Source organism: Vigna unguiculata, chromosome 10 (genome assembly GCF_037176805.1).
Source record: "Vigna unguiculata cultivar grain cowpea cultivar isolate G323 ecotype 2 chromosome 10, ASM3717680v1, whole genome shotgun sequence".
NCBI classification, from domain to species: domain Eukaryota; kingdom Viridiplantae; phylum Streptophyta; class Magnoliopsida; order Fabales; family Fabaceae; genus Vigna; species Vigna unguiculata.
In genome coordinates this window covers 7,141,971-7,165,854 of record NC_140801.1, presented here as the reverse complement: position 1 = coordinate 7,165,854, position 23,884 = coordinate 7,141,971, and the positions used below count along the sequence as shown (strand labels likewise).

At 32.7% G+C, this 23,884-nt stretch overlaps 1 protein-coding gene and 2 pseudogenes across 2 annotated transcripts; 2 read left to right on the top strand and 1 right to left on the bottom strand.

The window, feature by feature from the left end:
* The first annotated feature begins 321 nt into the window (after positions 1–321).
* On the top strand, positions 322–3,314 carry LOC114167507 (alkane hydroxylase MAH1 pseudogene; annotated as a pseudogene).
* A 154-nt stretch (positions 3,315–3,468) lies between these two features.
* Positions 3,469–4,699, bottom strand: LOC114167566 (uncharacterized; annotated as a pseudogene). The gene is made up of 3 exons (XR_014985227.1): positions 4,483–4,699; positions 4,245–4,351; positions 3,469–3,757 (listed from the first exon to the last, which is right to left on the bottom strand). The product of XR_014985227.1 is annotated as an uncharacterized LOC114167566 (transcript).
* Positions 4,700–12,685: 7,986 nt separating this feature from the next.
* Positions 12,686–16,880, top strand: LOC114167339 (uncharacterized). Its single transcript, XM_085667259.1, has 5 exons — positions 12,686–12,727; positions 15,426–15,607; positions 15,682–15,744; positions 15,870–15,980; positions 16,573–16,880. Exons 1-5 carry the CDS (start codon positions 12,686–12,688, stop codon positions 16,661–16,663), a joined length of 489 nt encoding a protein of 162 aa, XP_085523385.1. The 3' UTR covers positions 16,664–16,880.
* The last annotated feature ends 7,004 nt before the right edge of the window (positions 16,881–23,884 follow it).

Sequence of the window (23,884 nt, the reverse complement as noted above, 5' to 3'; positions counted from 1 at the left end):
TCGTACTTTCAAATCAATTTGATGACCATTAATTTTGAAATTTAAAAATATATTAAAAAAATATTTAAAGTACTAACGTAGTATATTTTCGTGTAGTATATTTTCGTGTTCAGTGGAGGACCGTACTAAAAAAACTCATTAAAAAATCTGGACTCGTTTTATTCATATTAATAGCCAACTATGTCAATATCATCAGTGAAAAGCAACAATACAATATCATTGGACCTGAGTATTTTAGTTGAAGAAACTAAAATATATATGACTATATGTTCTAAAAGCTTTCAATTATTTTGGACAATTCATGCTTCTTATAAAAGCACCACAATTGCTACATTCTTTTCTTTTAAATTCACCAATGCCTTTCTTGATTGTCTGTTTTTGTTTGATAAATCTTAAATCAATACTATGACAAAGACATCTATAAATTCTTCTATTGTTATTGCTGTTGAATTAACACATGCCTAGAATTTGCATAGTATTTATCTTGATACAGAGAACTTCATGACAGTTACCATACATTGCTTGACCTTGGCAACATGATTATAGGTTGGAAAGAATCTAATTCATTGTCTTTCTACTGCTTCAAGTGTACTGCATCTATCATTGTCAAGGATAATAATATTTTGATTCACTTTTAACCCACTACTTCAATCACTTTTAGATTATCACATCACATCACTAAAAAAAATCAAAATAGATAATTAAAAGATATGATTAGTAATAGGTTAAAAATGGATAAAAAAGTTGATCAAAATATCATTATCCATCAATTAATTAGACATGTTATTCATTGGATGAGCTCTCTACTTTACCTGTTAACCAATCACACTCCTCTACTCTTCCTCCTACCATAACTTTGAATCCAGAAGAAATATTAAATTAGCCTAATAAGTTGTCCTAATCTCTCATTTAAGATAAACTTACTTCTGCCTTAATGATGGCCCTTTTCTTTACTTTCGGCCATATTTTGATCATACCTTAGGCTATTTAGTGTTATACTACCAATATTAGTAATTTTTTAGCGATGCTAGAGAAACATTATTTCAATGCATTTTTTGGATCTTTAGTAGCATTAATTCGATAATGGGTGTGTAAATAATGTAAAAACATGTCAGTATAATTATGAAAAAAAATTGCATGGTTTGTCTGACTACACCTTTTTCTGTCTCAAACCATTTGTACAATGCTTCTGTAAATGCTGGTTTGATATATGTCTACGTTAATGATGTATAATGTACTTAAGAAAATGATGTCAAAATAAGAGATATAAATTTTAATTTGTCTGTTAATTTTCACTTAATCACAAAATTAATCAATTAACTTATCATTTTAACATATTAAAATAGAAGAGTTCAGAGCCTTGACATAACTTAAGTAATTTTAATTTATTTAAAACTTGTTTTAACATTGAAAGAGAATCTTATACTATATTTTGATGACAACCTCATTGATGACGCAACCCATGCACATAACATCTCGAAGTTCTTATATAAGGTCTCGAAGTTCTTATAAGCTTCCACCCTACTATAAACACCACCGGAACACACTTTCGGTTCTCAATACTACCATATCAATGGCAATGCTTGGTTATGGAGAACTCCTCGTGGCATTTCTTCTTTTCGTCTTAATCCACTACTGGAGGCTCAACAGACACGCTCCCACGAACTGGCCCGTGCTTGGCATGCTACCTGGACTCTTGCTGAATGTGTCCACCGTCTTTGATTATATAACTACGATTTTGAAACACAATGGAGGCAATTTCATGTTTCAAGGCCCTTGGCTATCAAACATGAACATGTTCCTCACCAGCGACCCTATGAATGTGCAACACGTTACAAGCACAAAGTTCGGAAACTACAGCAAGGGAGATGAGTTTAGAGAGATTTTTGAAGCTCTGGGAGATGGGATTTTCAGGTCTGAATTCCAAATGTGGAAGTATAATAGAAGTATTACCCACTCAATTTTTAAAAAGGTTGGTTTTCAATCGTTTATTCACAAAACAATTAAGAACAAGACTGAGAGTTGTTTGCTTCCCTTTCTTGATCATGCATGGATACAAGGAACGGAAGTGGACCTACAAGAAGCCTTTCAAAGGTTAAGCTTTGACGTCATCTGTTCCACCGTTTTAGGATTTGATCCTACTAGCCTATCCATTGATCTCCCAGAAGTTGCATGTGAGAAAGCCTTCACTGAACTATTGGAGGGCTTTTTCTACAGGCATGTCGTGCCAAAATGCTTATGGAAGCTGCAAAAATGGCTTCAACTTGGAAAAGAAAAGAAGATGAAAGAAAGCCAGGAAATTCTTGATCAAATGTTGTATACAGAAGGCATATCTAGGTGCAAAATGCAAGGCCAAAGCAGCGGCAATAGCACACCAGAAGAGGAGCCACCATTTAGCTTGCTAGATATTCTTATAAGTGAAGAAGGAAAGGAAAAAATCGACGACAAGTTTCTGAGAGACACAGCACTAAATCTGCTTGCAGCTGGGAGAGATACCATTAGTGCAGGTCTGACTTGGTTTTTCTGGTTGGTGGCAACACACCCATCTGTGGAATCTAATATTCTGGAAGAGATCCGAGAAAAATTACCAGCAAGAGAAGGTAATGGGAAGGATTTTGGTGTGGAATGGCTTAGCAAGTTAACTTACCTCCATGCCGCAATAAGTGAGTCATTAAGGCTCTATCCTCCAGTACCATTAGAGCACACGTGTGCCTTAAAATCTGATATGCTTCCTACTGGTCACTGGATTAATGCAAATACCATCGTCATGTATTCTTTATACAGCATGGGAAGGAGAGAGGAAATATGGGGTGAAGATTGCTTGAAATTTAGACCTGAGAGGTGGATCTCCAAGAGTGGAGGGATTATTCACATGCCCTCTCACAAGTTCATTGCATTCAATGCAGGACCAAGAAGTTGTTTGGGTAAAGAAATCAGCTTCATCGAGATGAAGATGATAGCTGCCAATATACTGTGGAATTATCGCATTCATTTGGTGGAAGGCCAAGCCATATCCCCAAGAGTCTCAGTTGTCCTTCACATGAAACATGGCTTGAAGGTGACAGTGACAAAAAGAAGCATCTGAGATCAAGCAATCTCAGTTTATAATAAGTGATTGTGTTCACATGTAAGGTTTGTAGCAATGTTGAATTTTAATAATTTGGATTGTATTCACACCACAACAGCCCACTGCCATTCGCTTCATAATGTTGACTCATGCTCTCCTGTCCAAACAAAAACACTCCACCTTATTCCTTCCCTACTGTTATTTGTATTGTTCTAAATAGCCAACTTAGAGATTCACTTCCCTAACAGACTAACCGTTCTTATCATCGTTTATACATGTATAATCTAACAGACCCTTTCAATGCCTTAAATAAATTACATAAATCAACAACATAGACACACTTAGATCTGATCCATTCAGAGGCAATAAAGTCAAGAAAAAAAAAAAGAAGCAAACCATCATAACAGCAAGCTACTGATAAATTGCATTCCAAACTATATAAAGGTCAAAGGATTAAAGCCAACAACAATTAACGCCCTCCATGCTAACCACTAGTTACTCAATTGTTTATATGAAATGGCATACGCAGATGACTCAACCAAATGCCCATATGATGATAAGCAATACAATATGCAGAGTCCCTCCCCTTCCCCAATTCAACAATCTTGCCTTATTTTTGCCTCTGCACCACCTGCATTATTCCCTCAGGCAGCTTTCCTCGCCGCTTTCTCCTGCAATGCTTTCGCATCCCTGCACACGAAGTAAACACAATGTCGGATCAAGGCTTCAAATTGCATCCTCCCACAATATTACAGTAATTTTTTTTGTCTACAACCACATTGCAGCCACCATTGATCGCAGCATTTAGACATAATTTTACCAACTTCGGTAAATTATTGTGGCTGCATGGATATTTGTAAATATGTTTATTGGGGACATTCAAAACAGTGCTGACAACACACTATTTATCACATTCTTCATACGACACACTTAACTGTTAGTTTAAATTCATTAAAAAATAAACAAGATTTGGAGCCTGTGACGTCAAATATGCTTAAATATTTTCTAATCCTTCAAGAACAACTAAATTTCTCTAACTGATAGACTTGAATTTCATCGTAAAAATTTAAATCTAACTCAATCGAAGTATATAATATTTTATATGATTGTGAAAAAAATTAAAATCATGTAAATTTTAATATGCAACTGCCAATAGAACAGAGAGCGAAGAAAAAACCTTTCCATGCGCTGTTCAGGAGTCAAAGTCATCATTTTAGGCGGCTTAGTTTTTCCATCGGCGCTTGCCTGAGCCCTTTCACGATCTCGGTCCCTTTGGTTACCGCGTTCGCTTCAGTTAAGTCAAAACAACGCTTTTCATTGAACAAAAAACTACTACAACTTCCATCACAATCCACTAAAAAGACACGAAAACACACAAAAGAAAAAATATACGACTCACCATATAAAAGGATATGAGACATTCTTTCACACAGATTGTTGAAAAACCAACATTGAAGGTAGAAACAAGGAGAAGACGAAACGCCCTGAACAACGACAAAAGAAAAAAATTAGAGAATTGTGAGGAAAGAAAGCGATGAATGAAATGAGACTGAAAAACGTCGAAAACTGAATATGAAGATGAAAATAAAGGAGAATAAGGAGTAAAATAAAAATAACGTGTGAGAATATGGAACTGTGGCAATGAAGAAAAAGAAAATCAAGAATAAGAACTTGTGTTCTGTTATAATCATAAATACTCCTAAACAAAGTTTAAATTTAATTTAAAAATTAAAAGAAAATTAATTGAGAGAGGTAAGTAGTTGGAAAGTAACTATTTTGTGTAAATTTGATTTTTGAAATTTTGTAGGGGTGACAATGCGGGGCTGGGCCAGGCCGGCCCGCACAACGTAGGCCGGCCCGCCCCGTTCCGCATACTTTATGCGGGCTGAAAACATTGGTTTGTCCCGCATACATTTGGTCCGCGGGTCCGCGGGCCGACCCGCTTTTTTTTTTATAACTTTTTATTTTATTTTTTTTTTTTTATGATAAAACTTTCAATGTTTAAAAATTGAGAAACTTTAAGAAGTTCACAAAATTAAGTAAAGACTTTGGAGAATTAGATGATAAATTGATAATTCAACATTTTCATCATATTCATACTAGGGATGTCAAAAAAATCCGTACCCGCGGATAAAACCCGCAACGGGTAGGAAATAGATATTAAAAATGGATACCCGCTATGCGTGGGTATGTGTATTTTTGATACCCGCATGTTAACGGGGCGGGTACGGGTATCATAGTATCCGTACCTGTGGATACCCGTACCCGCTAAACTTTAATTCAGAAAAATACCCACATATATATATATATATATATATATATATATATATATATATATATATATATATATATATTAGTAAAAAACATTATGAGTCTTCATTCAATAATGGTGGTCAGATTCTTAATGGTGGTCAGATTCTTACCCCACAAATGAGTAAATTACTTCCATATACTGTGAAGACATTGATGTGTCTATAAGACGGGTTATGGACAACATGAAACTTTATACAATGTTGCAAGAGGTGGACATTGACGAAGTTAGTAATTTCTTTAATATTTTATTCAAAAATAAACTATAATATAAATTGGTAGTGATTTTTTATTTGTTTGTTTTGCAATAATCAATCGGAGAAAGGGGACTTGTTGATCCAAACACTAATTGTGGTTAAATATTTATTTTTTAAAATATTTTTGTAAATACCCGCGGGTACCCGTGGATACCTGCGGATATGAAAAAAATAGACGGGTACCCGCATAACGGGTACCCGACGGATATGGGTACGGGTACGGGGCGAATATTTATCCAGCAGGTAGGGTACGTGGGAGCTACTACTCGTACCCTACCCGCCCCGTTGACATCCCTAATTCATACTATGACATACACAATGTATTTTTTAAATTTTAGCACATTACAAATTACATAATACTTGTCTTTTCCAGTTATACAAGAATTTAAAATGTTAATGCAAGATTCCATAAAAGAAGTAATTAATATACACAAGTATAAGTTTTTTTTTTTAATGTTATGCGGGCTTGGGGCCCGTGTGAGCCTGCGGGCTCACTACCTTGGCCCGCCCTGCGTTTTTTCTGCGGGTCTGCGGGCCGGGCCAAGCCCTAATTGCCATCCCTAATATTGTGAAACCGAAATCAACTCTTATTATTGTATGTACTAAATAAATTCAACATTGAACCTTACTATTTTTCTTTGTTACAAGTTTTTTCTTTCACGCAATCAAAGATCAAGTAAACTAATTTCCTTATAATATTTCATGAATATTAATTTAATTAGTTTTTTAATATAAACTTTTTTCAATATATATCTAATTTAAAAGATATGATATGAAATATGCATTTTAAAAAAGTAAAATATTAAAGATATCTAATGTAAAAATATAAATAATTAAATTTTATTTTCAGAATTGTGTATATTGTGTATTTTAACTATTGTTATTGATGGTAGGTAAATCAAGAGTTTATACCTATAACTATTAATTCTCTTTATATTAATATATTAATATAATATATATATATATATATTAATTAATGTTAGTGGAAATACAGGCTACATATTTGTTTTCACTCTTTTTATTCATTTTATTGTCATGCATTTACAAACATCTTAATTTCAATTTCATGTTCTAGGTTTAATAGATATTTTCCAACATCTCAAGAACCACAATCAAGTTATGGGTGTTCAAGTTAGAAGAAACATTAAGCATAGAAATCAAATATTAACATTGAATAGGAAAAGTATATGTATTTGTAGAAAGCAAAGAAACATAGGAAGAAGGAGATTGTATATTATTAAGTGTGTATAAAATGTTACAAGAGGTGTGTTATATATACGCACAAAGCTAACCCTAAGAGTCAAAAGTAAATGAGCCTAAAACATGGGTCTATGCTAACATCCCATCAAACTCACAATGTTACGACTAAATGCATTGAAAGTTTGTCAAATAAAAAATGAAAGCATAAAACGGAGTAAGGCGTAGTAAATATATCTGCAATATGTAGAGTTGAAGGAACAAATGGAAAAGATATAGTGCCGAGTTGAACATGATGATGAGTAAAATGACAATATGTTTCAATATGTTTGGTTCGCTCATGAAAAATAGAGTTGCGAACAATATGAATAACACTTTTATTGTCACAATGTAGAGGCGTAGGATCTTTCAAATACACTCACATTTGCAAGTAACCAATGCAACTAAATAACCTCACAGGTAGTCAAAGCCATGGCGCAATACTCAACTTCTGTGGATAATCAAGATGTAACATCTTGTTTCTTACTCTTCCATGATATAAGTGAATCATTAAGAAGAATACACCACCCAATAGTCGATTTCCGATCATTAGGATCACCATTTTAATCTGCATCACAATAGGCACACAAGTATAAAGACGACAAAGAAGAAAGCAAAAGAGATTGAAACTGAGTGCCCCAAAGATACATGTGAATACGAAGAACAACACACCAATGAACTATTGTGGGAGCTAAAACAAACTAACTAACAACATGAACAGCATGTGCAATGTCTGAACGAGTCACAATATGATAAACCAGACTCCTAACAATAGTTTGATATAAAGTAGAACCAGTCAAAGGAACACCATCAAATGGTGAATATCATACATTTTTCTCAAGAGGAGTATCAATAATCTTGTTGTCAATAAGCCGAGTAGGCTCAAATAGGTTAACAATATACTTGGACTGAGATAGAAGATAACCTTTGGGAGAACAATCAACCTCAATACCCAAAAAATAACGCAACACACCCAAATCTTTCATAGTAAAACGATGAGATAATGTAGTTTTTAAAGATGCAATTCCATCAAAATCATCACCAATAATAATCATATCATCAACATAAGGATAAAAAATGCATCTGCATCAGTTTTCTTGACAAATAATGCAAAATCATGATTACTAGTAACAAAACTAAGAGAGACAATTACTATAGAAAACTTTTGAAACCAAGCACGAGGTGCTTGTTTAAAACCATAGAGGGCTTTTTGATGTTTGCAAACTTCACCAGATTTGTGAGAGACATTTCGTGGTGGAATCATGTAGACTTCCTCATGTAGATCCCCATTCAAAAAAGAATTCTTCATATCCATTTGAAAAATCTTCCACTGAAAAATAGAAGTGACAACAATCAAGGTATGAATAGTAGACATCTTTGCCACAAGAGCAAATGTAGCAACTAGTCTAGCTTTATACCTTTCAACTGAACAATCTCATTTTGTCTTTATTTTGTATACCCCACGAGATCCAATAGGAAGTTTTCTTGGTGGTAATGGAACTAGGTCCCATGTATGAGTCTGATGTAGAGCAGTAAGTTCCTCAGCCATAACATTCTATCAAAGTGGATCACAAACAACCTCTCTATAAGATGAAGACCCATGAAGACGGTGAATAGAGGCAATAAAAGCAGCAAATGAACCAGAATAAGAGGAATACAAAATTTGGTAGTTGAGTAAACTTATGATTATGACTTGGTCGAAAAGGTGGCAGAGGAACCACAACCTCAAGAGATGATTGAGCAAATGTAATAAGGGAATCAACAGATACAACCTCAGGTACAGTGTCTATAATTGGTGCTAAGACAGGTTTTGGAATTGGTATGGGAGTAGGTGTAGTGTCATCAATATTAAAAGGATCAATTTTAATGACATCAGATGTAGTCAAATCATGTAAGCTAGCTGGAATAGGAAATAATGGAATATGTTTTAGAAACACAACATGACGTCAAAGCAACGATATCCCTTTTGACCAATACCATATCCCAAAAAGACACACAAAGTACACTTAGTTGATAATTTAATACGCTAAACATGTAGTTCTAAAACAAAACAAGTACATCCAAAAACACGCAAAGCAGAGTAATCAGGTGCATGACCATACAATTTTTCAAAAGGAGACAAACCAAAATTATGTGAAGTTGGAATCTAATTCATAACATGAGGTTTTGTAAGAATAACTTCCCCCAAGAAGACACTTGGAACATTAGCAGATAACAAGAATGATCTTGCAATCTCAACAAGATGACGATGTTTTCTTTCAGCAACATCATTTTGTTGAAGAATGTCAACGCAAGAGGTTTGATGTATAGTTCCATTAGAGGCAAGTAAAATGTTAAACTCATTAGAAGTGTATTCACCCCCCCCCCCTTAGTCACAACGAAAGGTTTTTATGATAATAGAGTGTTGGGTCTTTACTAGAGCATCAAAATTTTTGAAAATTGTGAGAATATCAAACTGACGTTTCATAAGATAAATCCAAGTGAAACAAGTAAATCATCACTGAAAGAGACATAATATCTAAAACCTCCTTTGGTAGATACAGGAGAAGGTCCTCACACATTAGAATACACAAGTTCAAAAGAAACAAGAGAATAAGAAATACTTTTGTTAAAAGGTAAAGCAGAAAATTTTGCCAGTTTACAACCACTACAATTAGAAATATCATGACTTTCAAAAGTACCCAAGACTCATGTATATGATAAAAACTTTAAACGAGATGTTGAAACTTGACCCAAATGATAATGCCACAAATAAAAAGGTGAGGAAGAAGAAGACAAACGAAACAAAGATAAATCCACACAAGAGGCTGCAACTATTGATTCCTTGAATTAATTCAAGACATAGAGTCCACCTTCCGTACAACCTATCTCAATCACCTTCTGAGAGGTGTTGTCCTATACAAAACATTCAGATGGAGAGAAACACACATTATATCCAGAATCACAAATTTTTCCAATAGAAGCAAGATTCAAAGTAAGACCAGGTATGTAGTAAATATCAGATAAAGACAAAGATGGTATGGTAATGGTACCAATACCATATAATGGAACTGAATCACCGTTAGCAATTGCAATTGACATGGATGAGTTAGGTGATAATGAAACAAAATAAGGTAAATGATGTGACATATGATTAGTAACACCTGAGTTAATGATTCATTTATTAGAGGATATATTTGGTGATTGTGTACCTTGAGATTGCAAGGCTATGTTGGCCTGTGGTTGGGAAGCAAGTCTAATTTCCTCTACCAATAATAAGTGATCTCATACCTTCTTTGTATTATTGTATTTTATCAATTGAGCATCAATCGAGTGTTTGACAAAATTATTGACCCAAGTGATAATTTTAGAGTGTTCATTTTCCTATACCTCTAAAACAGTAGCATAATCATCGACTTTGGTGTCAATCGGTTTTGCCTTAGTACTTGAAATATAACCTCACAAGGACTTTCTCCAAAGAAAGTTTTTCATAACATAACTTCAGTGGGAATGATTTTTACCATCCAATTGTACACTAATAGACTAAAGAGAATCATCTTTATAATTTACCATAGCAAATTGAATACAAAACATAAATGTGAACCACATAGCGAAAGCAACGAACAAAACAAAATACAAACCCAATATTAGAGGATTGCAAATACCTTAAAATGGCATAAAGAACATGGTGCAGAACCTCAAAAAACGTTTCAAAGCAGAAAACAAAGCAATCAAGTGAAACCTGAAAAATTACAAAAGAGACTTAGGACTTAGGGCTTAGGGCTTAGGAAATGGGAACTACTGCAATAATCCCTTCTCAATCATAAAATTTACAAAAGAGGCTTAGGACTTATGACTTAGGAAACAGGAACTATTGCAAGAATCCCTTCTCAATCATAGATCGTTTAAGGCTCTTGATACCATGTAGAAAACAAAGAAACATAGGAAAAAGGAGATTGTATTTGAGTGTGTATAAAATGTTACTAGAGGTGTATTATATATATACACAAAGCTAACCCTAACAGCCAAAAGTAAATGGGCCTAAAACGCGGATATTTGCTATCATTATTAACCTTGCAAAATACACAAGAAATTAGTTTATTACATCTAATCTCAATAAAAATTTTAGCTCTTCATGGTGGAGAACATATGATTTACGAAATTGAAGAATAGGGAAGAAATTAAAACCATAAATCAGAATCAAGGAATCTCCTAAGGTTCTTAGTATTTGCTTCATGCTCCAATGATGCCTCCTATTCATATCTCCACTGTAAGACCCGAGAAATTTAAATAATTAAATTAATAATTATTTAATAAATGCGGGTAGTAGAATCCTTTATGACATTTAATGTTAATTGTTGTGATGTAGAAAAGTGCTAGCTCAAGTGGTTGAGAGTACTTTGATTGTGTGAAAGGACTTGGGTTCGAGTCCTATGTTTGCCATATGTATGTTATTTGATTGATTATTAATTTTAATAAATTGCATGGTTATGTTGGGTGCTAACATAATTATATAATTAGAGGATTTAACACAAACATGATTTGGTTGAATTGGTTGTGTCTTAACTTTGGAATTTCAAGGGTGTGTGTTCAAATCCCGTTCATAACAAAATTGCTCTCTTTATTTTTGCTAATAAAATAGTGGTCTGAATGTGAAAGAGTGGGAAAATCCTAGAGGTAATGGGCAGTCAAGGGAGTTGGAAAAACAACCCATAATGGTCTTTAGAGACACATAAAAATCAGAATTTCATTTTTAAGAACCATCATCCTTTCTTGTTTTAAGCATAGGAAACTAGGTAAGGGGAGCTATTTTCGTGTTTTAGGTTATGTGTATGAGTAAGAGTTATATGCCCATGATTGTATGTTGGTTTGCTCTGAATTCTCATGCCTATGTGCTGTGATTTGGTATGTTGGTTATTTGGATGTTTGTTGGACAATGCCTTATACCCTGTTATGAATATGATGGAGGTATTATCTGTGTTGTATGATGTGTTATGGGCAATATCAAAAATTGGTGTCAAAATATGTCTAAATAATGTCCATATAACTCTAGAAGTGTTTTGGATTGCTTGGTAAATGTGGAGGGAAGGAAATTGGGTTGGAATTGGTATCGGGGTGTGTGATCAGAGCAGAATGTCTGTTAATTTCGCTCAGGCGAGCCAGTCTCGCCCAAGCGAAAATAGCAGAAACTCAAACCCTAGTGTTGCTTGAGCATCTCGCTCAAGCGAGGGTATCTCGCCTAGGCGAGAGATCGTGAAGTGTGGAGGTTGTACTCGAGGGGCTCGCTCAGGCGAGTAGCCCATGAATTGGGCGACAAAGCACCTCGCTCAGGTGAGAGGTACTCGCTTAAGCGAGAAATCGTGATGGATTGCTTGTGGTTGCAGGACTCGCCGCCTAGGCGAGAGAATTTTGGGGTTCAGGCGAAGGGAGTTCTCGCCTGAGCGAGTAAGGTCTCGCCTAAGCGAGTTCTCGTATCTTGTTACTGTCATAGGCTCGCCCAGGCGAGAGAGCCTAGCTTAAGCGAGTCAGGCCTGATCGCTTGAGCTAAATCTTCTAGCCTAAGCGAGAATTGTGGTTTGTGTGTGTTGTTTGGATGCATTTGAGGCGAAACTTGGATCAGGGGATGCTGTGCCATGAGCGGGTAGGTTCATGGATGGAGATAACACGTGATGATATGAGCGGGGAGGTTCATATCCAGTTACTCTCGTGTAAGGATACGGGCGAGGTAGGTTCATATGGTTCGGCTCACACTTGAGAGATGCTGCGTGCGGGGAGGTACGTAGCTGGTGGATCACATGTGTTGGACTACGGGCGGGCAGGTCCGTAGAGTAGGACTATGAGCGGGGAGGTTCGTAGAAGCAGGATCACGAGCGGGCAGGTTTGTGCGAGCATCATAAACCCTGAGTCCAAGGCTAACAATGTTAAGTGAATTGAAGGTTGTAAAACCTTGAGAAATTAGGAACTTGGCCAAGAACTAAGGGGAATAGAATAAATGGTTGTGTTGTTGTTATTTCTGATTTATTATATGTTATTTTATCTTTTATAAGCTTATCCTTTCTGTTTGTGTATGGTGATGATCGTGTAATTCGTTACACGGGATGAGCAGATGGTGATACAGGTGATGCTGAGAACGCTCAGACGACGGAGTGAGGGCTAGCTGAGATTAAGCTAGGATTATATTTATGTTATCACTTATGTTTTAATTTGTTTTGGAAATTGTAAAGTTTTAAATGCTACGATTTTAATAAATGTGGCGCGATGTTTAAATAATTTCATTTTCCCGCGTTTTGGGAATAATAATACTGTGACGTTTATTTTCTTTTCTTTATGTATTTATTTAAATTAGTAATATTCCTTAGGGATGTTACATCCACCTCCAATTTCATGACCCATTATCCTCTTCAACCCAAAATGGACAAAACCCCTATGGATGAAGATGAAAATCCAAAGAGGAGAAGGGAGAGCTTCCTAGCAACCCCAATAATCTCAAAAAGCCTTTCTCTTCAGCACTCTAGGCGATTTCTAGTCACAAAAACATGGAAAATGATGAAACCCTTATGAAAACATGTTTAAATACCCACTCACTGTGCGAAATGGGCCAAACTGATTGGGCTTCGAACATGTAATTGAATGAATTGTAACCAAATGATAATCGTTGATATATTATTCAATTTTCTAGGAATTCACTTATCTACAAAATAATCCACAAATAAAATATAGATACTTATCTTTTTCATAATTATCTAATAAAAACTTAATTATCTAAAAAGATAATAATAAAAATACCAATAAAAGATAAAATACTTATCTTACCCAAAATTATTTAATAAACCCTTAATTATTTAAAAGGATAATAATAAAAATAAAAATAAGGGATAAAAATAAAATAATAAAAACATGATAATTCCAATTATTAGTAGGCAAGTGAACCAGTTCAAAGTTGGTACTTTTAGAGTTGTGAAGAAGATTATGCACATGACTAAGTCCTGGTTCGTATACAGGTAAGTGACATAAACATCAATGTGCTCGTCGAGGTTTGTACTCCCTTCGTATCGATCCAGGGTGAGAGATTTTCAGTTGGCAAGGAAAGTAACTTCCATGATGTCGTCTATGAAAGGATGTCATCGACTACCTCCCACCATGAATGAGGTATTTGTCCTACCGCCATTCTTAGTGTTGTTGTTACCACTCCCTTATTCGATTTCTGATACAGTTCGAGGATGAGATGCTATATTCTACATAGAAGTAGTGTTTTCTTGGTTCTCCTTCTCTTTCCCCTTCCCACCTCCTTCTGCTTCCTTTTCAGTTTGGCATTCTTTTGCCTCAAAACACTCATCTCTTTGGTTGTTCTCTTCTTATATTTCAGTGAACTCTCGTTGTTTCTCCATCATCATGATGATTTCTTGCAAAGGCTGGTCAATCTCCTTAGCTTCAATCATCTTGATCCTTGTAGACACCATACAGTTTTTTCTTCACAAAATATACATTGATCATATGGTGGGTGCCAAAATGTTATTGTAACACCGAATATATCATGTAAAATCCTTCAAAACTATCTCTTCCTACGTTTTCCAACCTTCAATTCAAGATGTACTAGGTCTTCGTCTCTTCAAAACTAGAAAGGGTGTGCATAAAGAAGACACTCTAATACTCAAGTCAATCAAGTGCGTTAGATGATAACAAATGTAATGATAAAACATAATTAATTTACCTCGTGTATTGTAGTATTTATATTCTATTTATGGGCTTTTTACCTTAATGGATCTGATCCACGTAAATATTATCTTGACTAACTTTGCCTAATAGTTTGTTAATATATTTTAGTGATTACCTTAACTTGGTCACACATTACCATTATTATTAAATCTTGAGCGGCGTGATTTTGTCTAACGAAATATATATAGGTTGAGAGTACTTCAGACTTAATTGGTCAAGATATTCTCAACTACATATTTGATATTTGATTCTAATGCATTGGTAAAACTCATCATATTAACTACAATATCTGTTAGGAATTCAAGTTTGAGTCTAAGTTTCACATTGGCTAGAAATGAGAAAGTAGAGCACTATATAAGAATAAAAACTCATAAACTCATTGTCTTAAGATTTTTTGTTGAGAGTGGTGTCAATTTCTTATGTGATTGAGCTTAGGTCTCATTGGTTTGTTCTTCCTAATGATACCCCTTTGTATATAAGAATCAATTTCGACATGCTCAAAAATTTAAAAATCAAATCTATCCGCTTAAATAAATCTATAATAAAAAAAACTATTATCTAATAATTTTATATTTTATCATATAAATATTCTCTATATCACGACCTTATAACTATAAAAAAATGTCTATCTTAAAGATATTTATTTTAATAAATAACGTTTTTGAATGGCCGAACCTAATTAATTAAATTAAATAAAAATAAATTAAACTCTATCCAATACTAACAAATCAGAAATCTTCTTAAAAAAAATTACATGAACATCATACGGTTTTTTAGATATTTAATAAAATGTAATATTTTTAATTTTAAAATTATTTTTTCTCAAATAATTTTATATTTTAAATGACCACCTGAAAAAGATACAATATCTTACAACTAGACAAAACGCTTACTTCAACTGCTTACCGGTTTTCATATTATATTTGGATAGCTTCCATCTAGAGTCTTCCATTCCATATTCCAGAACCACTTTCACGTTATTTTACTCCTTCCGCAACCTCTATTCTCCTCATCCTCTATTCTCCTCATCTTCGGTTTCTAGGTTTTTCCTTTGCATTTCATTCGTAGCTTTCTTCTCTCGCAATTCACCAAGTTTTTGCTTTTCTCGTTGTTCAGGGCTTTTCGTATTCTCCTCATTTCCCCCTTCACCTTCGGTTTTTCAGGATTCCGTAAAACAATGTCTCATATCCTTTGATATGCAGCATCGTTTTGTTTTTCTTCTGTGTTTCCTTGTAGTGGATTGTGATGGAAGTTTGTAGTTTTTTTTTTTTTCACTGAATAGCGTTGTTTGTACTTAACTGAAGCGAACGCGGTAACCAGAGGGACCGAGATCGTGAAAGGGCTCAGGCAAGAGCTGGTGGAAAGACTAAGCAGCCTAGGAATGATGGCTTGACTCCTGAACAGCGCAGGGAAAGGTTCGTTTTCTCTGTTTGAGCTATTGGCAGTTGCATATGAAAAACAATTTTTATTTTTTGTGGGAATCATGTTCGAGAAAATGACCAAATTAGATAAGGGAGAGAAAACTTACATTGTATTAGCTTATATGTCTAAGCTTGTACTTGTGGTATATTATATCTGTGAGCTTGAGTTAAAATCCAATTCTGAAATGGTATAAAGTATATTGAATTATCATGTTGATTATGTTGATTTTGTGAGGTGAGGGGTAGACTTAAACTCATGTTTAGTTCATTTTTGAAGGACTGGAGAAAATATTTAAGCTTATTTGACTTGACAGAGGCTCCAAATCTTATTTATTGTCTTTCAATGAATTTAAATGTTGTGTATGTGATAAATAGTGTGTTGTGAGTACTCCTCGTGTTCTACATTTATAATTGCCAACCAAATTCAATAACATATGTGCAAATGTTCTTGCATCTACAATAATTACCAAAGTTGGTAAAATTATCACCAAATGCTGCGACCAATTGTGGTTGTAGAATCACTGTAATACTGTGGGATGGTGCAGATTAAGCCTTGATCTGACACTGTGTTTTACTTTGTTTGCAGGGATGCGAAAGCATTGCAGGAGAAAGCGGCTAAGAAAGCTGCTCAGGCTGCAGGAGGGAATAATGCAGGTGGTGGCAGAGTCAAAAAATAGGGAAGATTGTTAAGTTGGGGAAGGGGAGGGATTGTATACATGTGAGAATTTGTATTGCTTGTTATATATAGTATGGGCGTTTGGTTGAGTCATCTGCGTATGCCATTTCAGATAAACAATTGAATATCTGGTGTTTAGCATGGAGGGCATTGTTGTTGGCTTTTAATCTTTGACTTCTATATGATTTTGAATGCAATTTGTGTGTAGTTTGTTATGATGTTTTTGCTTTCTTTCTGGTTTATGAATGCATCATATCTAATTTGTGTTTTAAGGTAAAATTAGGTTTAAATGTAATTCATTTAGAATTATCTTAATAATATTTGTTATTTTGTTTGACTTATGTGTTATATGATATTGAATTGTTATAAGATCACCTATAAATATGTAATTTTACCGTATAAATGTATATGGTAGGATGTGAAGAGAGTATTAAAGATTTCATATAAAATTACAATTTCTCTACCGTATGTTATCGAGTTGTTATAAATTTCTCTATCATATGTCATCGAGTTGTTATAAGATTACTTATAAATATAGTTTCACAATAGAAATATAAATGGTAGGATGTGAAGTGAGTATTAAAGATTTCATATAAAATTACAAATTTCTCTAACATTGAGTTAGACTAAAGTTTACTTTTAGAAAAGATAAATAATAAATAAAATATTATATTTTTAAGGAAGAACAAATGACATAAAAAAACATTAAAAATATGACATGTAAAAGTGAAATAAAATTTTTGATATATAAAATAAAAATATAATAATAAAACACAAAATACTATTTCCTATACTTAAATCCTACATTCTAATATGTTTTGATTCATATTTTTGAAATCAATTACAAATAGATCATCTTATATAATATTGTAGTTCATTCTCGTTCTTCATCTCTTCAACCTTCACTTTAATTTCATATTATTTGAATTTATGGTAGATCTTTTCTTTTTCTTTTTTATTAACCTTAGTAAATTTTTTTGGATATATTAAAAAAATATTATAACATTTATGAGTAATTTAATTACACAAGTTTATTAATTTGAACAAATATGCATTTCTTTTTTCCTTTTTCCTGCTTTAAAGGCTTTGAGTTCTCTTTTTAATAGTTGATATCTATTTATAAAATATTGTTTTAAACTTCTTTTTAGTATCATCTAATTCAATATCATAAAAACATATAAGATCATAAGTGCCTTCCTTCTTCTTTTTAAATTTTTTGCCTTAGCCTACAGTACTCTAAAAAATATACCTATGCAAATATTTTAAATATGTTATACGTTATTGTAGAATTATGAGTTAAAATTTTATAAGTGTAATATAGAAAATAATAGTAAAAAAAAATGGCTATCACATATAAGATTTGGAAAAGCAAGTTAAGTTCATAATTTCGCTTAGTTCGTAATTCTTCATAATTGTAAAAAGCAAGCAAAGTTCAAGAATGAAAATATTTATAAAAATTTACAAAGTTCGGCAGAATGTTCCATTATCATCAATCCCACCTTAAAAGCAAAAAAATGTACAAACCAAATTTCTATCGAAACATAATCTCCATCAGCCAAATCTTTATAAACCAAAGGAAATCATGTTTAAACCAATTACATACATAAAAGAATAAAAAACACCAACGCCAAAACAAACTAACTCTGCCAACAACTCATAAATCATCATAATCTCAAATTCAAGTTCAAAATTCAAGAATAGGTGAAAACACAACAAAAAAATAGACCGAAAACATGCAAAAAGTGGACCAAAAACACAAAACAATAAGGAATAAAAATGCAAAAAAATACCATACAATGTGTGGACGGACAACATGGAGGGTGGAGCAATGGCAGTCGGTGGCGCAATGGTGACGGGCGCGGTGGTGGAACAAGACAACGCCAAGCGGTTGTGGAGCATTGTTCCTTCGTCGTCGTAAATAAATAAGGGAAGGAAGATGAAGAAGAGAAAACACATAATGAACACTGGCAATCTGCATTTGATTTGGAAATTTTTAACCTAGAAAGACCATTAGGCCTCAGTTATTCCGAAAATCAAGGCTGAAATAACAATTTGCTTCGGTTAAAGGGAAAATCGAAGTATAACTCATATTCTGCCTTTGTTCAAAGAGAACCGGAGCCATTTAGCACCCCATTCTACCTCAACCTAGAGAGAATGGAGGCCATTTAGCATAGAAAATAATTAAAAAAGTTTCATTTTTTTGAATTAAACCAACATATCTACCTTAGGTACAAATAAATCGAAGTAGAAATTCTTGTCTGCTATTGCTTCAGTTGCTAGAGAACCAAAGCCTAAATCCTTCGTTCAAATTGAAAAATTCAAAATAACGGAAATTTTGAAAAATTGACAACCATTAGACTTCGATTTCTCTAGAATCGGGGCAAAAAGTCCTTTCTACCTCAATTATTAGGATAACCAATTGCTTAAATAATAAAATTGCCACCACATTTTGACATTCTTCGATTTTGCAAAAATCGAGGTATATTAACCGATTTAATAAGTCAAAAATGTATGTTAATTTCATCAACATAAAAATATTTTGTAAGTATTTCGAAATAATTTAATTTAGAAATAATTTATAAATTATAAGTTACTTCAACTAGTTTCTAAATTACAATATTTTAATTTTTTTATTATCACTTTTTTATATTTTAATTAATTAATTTATTGTTTTTTATTTATTTTTGTGTATTAGTTTTCATTTTAATTTTATAAAATTAATTTTTTTAAGTATATATCGAATTACTTCTTAATAAAAAAAGTTAAGTACCGAGAATGTAAAACATATCGGTATTTGTAAAGCCCATTTATTTTTCTGTCCTAATAGCTAAGGGACTGCCCCAATCTGTTGGGCCTAAGGCAGCCCAGGAAGTGTCCAAAACCACCTAAACCAACCTTAACACCTCATTCTGCTAATTTTCAGAGAAGACTGTTCCCCTACCCCTTGCAGCTGAACGTAGAGCTCTGCTAGGGCATCCTCTGAGCAACCACCGTTTCACTCTAAGGTCTCATTCGGGTAAGTTGAACTTAAACTTTACCCTTCCCTTTCCATTCCTGTGCCTTAATCTCTATTTGAGTCGAATCTAAAACAGTATGCTTAGTAATACATCTGTTTTCCAGTTTTACTGCACTAGTTTGAGTTGTCGTATTTCCCCTCTTCTCAGTGAACTTCAGTGCTCCCACTCAAGGTAAGGGAAGCTAGGGTCCATTTGTCTAGTTCGTTTATCTGCTTGTTTTATTGCTATTGCATGATTTTGTGGTCTGGATGCTACTGTGAGTTGATGAGAATGTCGTTTTAGCTTTTGGGATTGTGGTTGTGTGACTACTGTATGGAGGAACAGTGGCGGGCACTAGTTTTCTCGCCCAAGCGAGCATGCCTCGCCTAGGCGAGACTAACAGATACTCGCCCAAGCTTTTCTGTGCGAACTGTCGCTCAGGCGACTCGTCATCTTTTTTAGCGAGGGGTGATCTCGCTTAGGCGAGAATGAGCTCGCCTGAGCGAGAATCCGCAGGAACCACTGTTCCACTACTCGCGCTCTCGCCTAGGCGAGAAGGGACTCGCCTGAGCGAGAGGATATCTCGCTTGAGCGAGGTCTTCTAGCCTGAGCGAGGCTGGGGCAGGTTTTGTGCTATAACGTGAATGGCCAATGATGTGATTGTTTGTTTGATTGACTTGAATGCTTTCCTAGAAAAGTTTGAGGGATAATGCCTTTATTATATATGAGGGTGAGATGTAAATGATATGTTGTTTCATTGTGTTTGAATTGGAAAGCATGAGTTGTATGATGGGTTGTCATGCATGATATTAGTATTATGGGAACTTTCTGATTGGTTGGTGAATCATGTACAAAGTGTGAGTAGGGCGTAATTCCATGACTCTTGTAGCGAGAGCTCATGGTGGCGCCTCATCCATCAGACGTAATCCCATGGACCCTCCCAATGGGAGTCCTTGGTGGTGCCTCACCTATTAGACTTAATTCCATGGACCTCGTGGTGGGAGTTCATGGTGGTGCCTTAACATAAGGACGTAATTCCATATGAGTATTGTGGTGGTGCCTCAAGGCCAGGACGTAATTCCACGAAGGCCACGTGGTGGTGCCTCTTGTAAGGGTGTAATTTCGCGAAGGCTAGGTGGTGACGCCTCACTGCTAGGACGTAATTCCACTGCTTGATGGTGGTGCCTCAGCTACGTATCCGGATAAGTCAAGTCTTGGAGTCTTAATTGATTTGGTAGCCTATGGGTGAATGTCTGCTATTTGTGTCTGACTTTGCAAACTGCATGTTGACTGTTATAATATGAAATTCCTTTACACTAGCTTACCATTTTGCTTGCTTGTATGTTGTGTGTGGTCTTCTCTATTGCAATGATCATCAATTTCATTGATGTGAGCAGATGTGAGAACCCCTGACAGTGGTAATGATAATATGGATGTTGCAGCGTGATGGATTGGACGAGTATTGGGCCCACTGTGGGGTCCATCACTAAAGGATTTTATTAGTCATGATTCTATTGTCCGCACAAGACCTAGTATAGTTATTTGCTTTTCCAGTGCACTTTGTTTAGGCCGTGTAGAGCTTCTTTTGCGTAATCTGGGTAATGTTTGGCGTACTGTATACCTGCATACTCCATATTTCGTACTCTCTGAATATTCATGTATGTGACGTTTTATTAATTTGAGGTTATCCAGTTTTTGGGATGTTATAGTATTTAATTACTATTAATTAGTTTATCACCTACTTTTGTTAAACAAACCTTTATAAAAATGGCATTGAAAAAAATTAAGAAATGTAATTTAAATATATATATATATATATATATATATATATATATATATATATATAATTCTACAAAATAATATTAAAATGCATGTTACAAAATTAGAACAATTAAAAAATATATATCCAAAGTAGTTTATGAATTATTTTATTTAAAAAATTATTTAAAAAGTTAATGTAAGAGAAAAAATAATTTATTAATTATTTTAAAAGATTTATTTTATTTAAAAGATTACCACGAGAGATATAATGATTTATTTAATTATTAAAAATAATATTTTATCTAAAAGATTATCATAAGAGATATAAGAATTTATTAATTATTTAATATAAAAGATTTTTTGAAAAATTAAGATGTGATGAATATTATTTAATTATAAAAGGAATACAAATTAAATTAATCTCAAGAAAATATCTTTAAGAAGGTTTTTCTAATCTTTTTACCAATATTCATATATGGACTCCTAGATTCAAGGGTAAAGGAGGTATGTAAAAGGGATTGATGGTTTTGAGGAACACTCCTTAAGAAAAAGTATTGGAAAAGCAAGAAAATGAATGAGAACCAAAAATAAGGAAAGGAGGGAGAAGAAAGCCACATGAAATCTCGAGTAGATATTAGATGCCGGATACCAATTTAATGACTTTTTTCATGAAAAAAATCGTATAATTTTACTCAATTTTTAACTATTATTTATATAGAAAATTAAAGTTGATAATTTAATATATACAACTAAAAAAATTACGTGATTTTTGTGGAGTAAAATCCACTCAATCCATAACCATATAAACCGGTATAGTTCACTTTAATATGGACTTACTTAGCATTCTAGATCCTAATTAAATAAAAAATTGTTCTTTTAAATGTTTAAGTGGCACTACTCAAGTTAATTAATAGCTATCGGACAAATAAGAGAAACTAATCTATATCTCATTAATATACTTCACCATGAATTAATTATATAAAAACTTTATTTACATTTTATAATTATATATATAAATTTAAATATATTTTCAGCTCCTATCAATTAAGAGCTTATTATTTTGGTTCCATACACTTTTATTTTGGTTCCATACCTTTTTACTTGTCTATCTAAAATAGATAAATATTTAAACATTAACTTATTTATATCGAAATAAATATGTAAATATCTATCTATTATATATATATATATATATATATATATATATATATATATATTTTTTTTTATCTATGTATCTAAATATTTATATATATATATATATATATATATATATATATATATATATATATATAAATAAAAATCTTTCCAAACAAATATTTGTTTATCTATTTACATCAAATAACTGATAAATAAATAAATATACAATAGACAGATAATAGATAAATAATAAAGTTTAAAGATAATAAAAACTTAAAATTTAGTTACAAAAAAACAAAATTAGTTAAAATATTTATGGAAAAATTATATATATATATATATATATATATATTAAATTAGAGAAATATTTATATTATTAAGTTAAATTTAATTAAAATTAAAATTTAATTTATACTTAATTTATATTTTTATTTATATTTTACTTTAAAATTTATAATTGTTTTTAAATATTTATGAATATTTACATATATTTGAAAGATTTTGAAAATTCACGACTATTATACTATATTTATATATATATATATATATATATATATAAATATCTATATATATATATAAATATCTATATATATATATATATATATAAATATATATATATATATATATATATATATATATATATATAATTACATAAATAAATAAATAGCATATATAAATATACGATATATAAATATACGATAGATGGATATGTAAATTAATATTTGTTTATTTAGATATATAAATAAATAACTATATAAATATTTATCTATTTCAGATAGAAAAATAAAAAACACAAATATTTAAATACATAGATATTATATATATATATATATATATATATATATATATATATATATATATATATATATATTTATCTTTTTACCTGAGTATTTATATTTTTATCTATCTATTAAAATATATAAATGTTAATATATTTATATAAATAAATAAAAATTTATTTAAACATATATTATTTTATCTATTTACATTATCAAATAAATAGATAAATAAAATTTACAGTACAAAGATAGATAATAATGTTAAAAGATAACAAAGATTTAAGATTTAGTTAAAAGATAATAACGTTAAAAGATTGTTTTTTGTCTTCTCCCTTCTAGTATAAAAGTAGTACATTTTACATTATCTAATCAATTTCTTCCTTTCTTATTAGAGTTTGATATTACAACACCAAATATAGTGAGTTGCGTATTTGATCGTGTAACTAGTGTATTCCTGTTTTGTCAAACGCGTGCAAAGGTGTGATTTTTAATGACTTCTGCAATGGATAACGTTTCTCAGCCTCTAATTGCCTTCATTGTGGATCAATA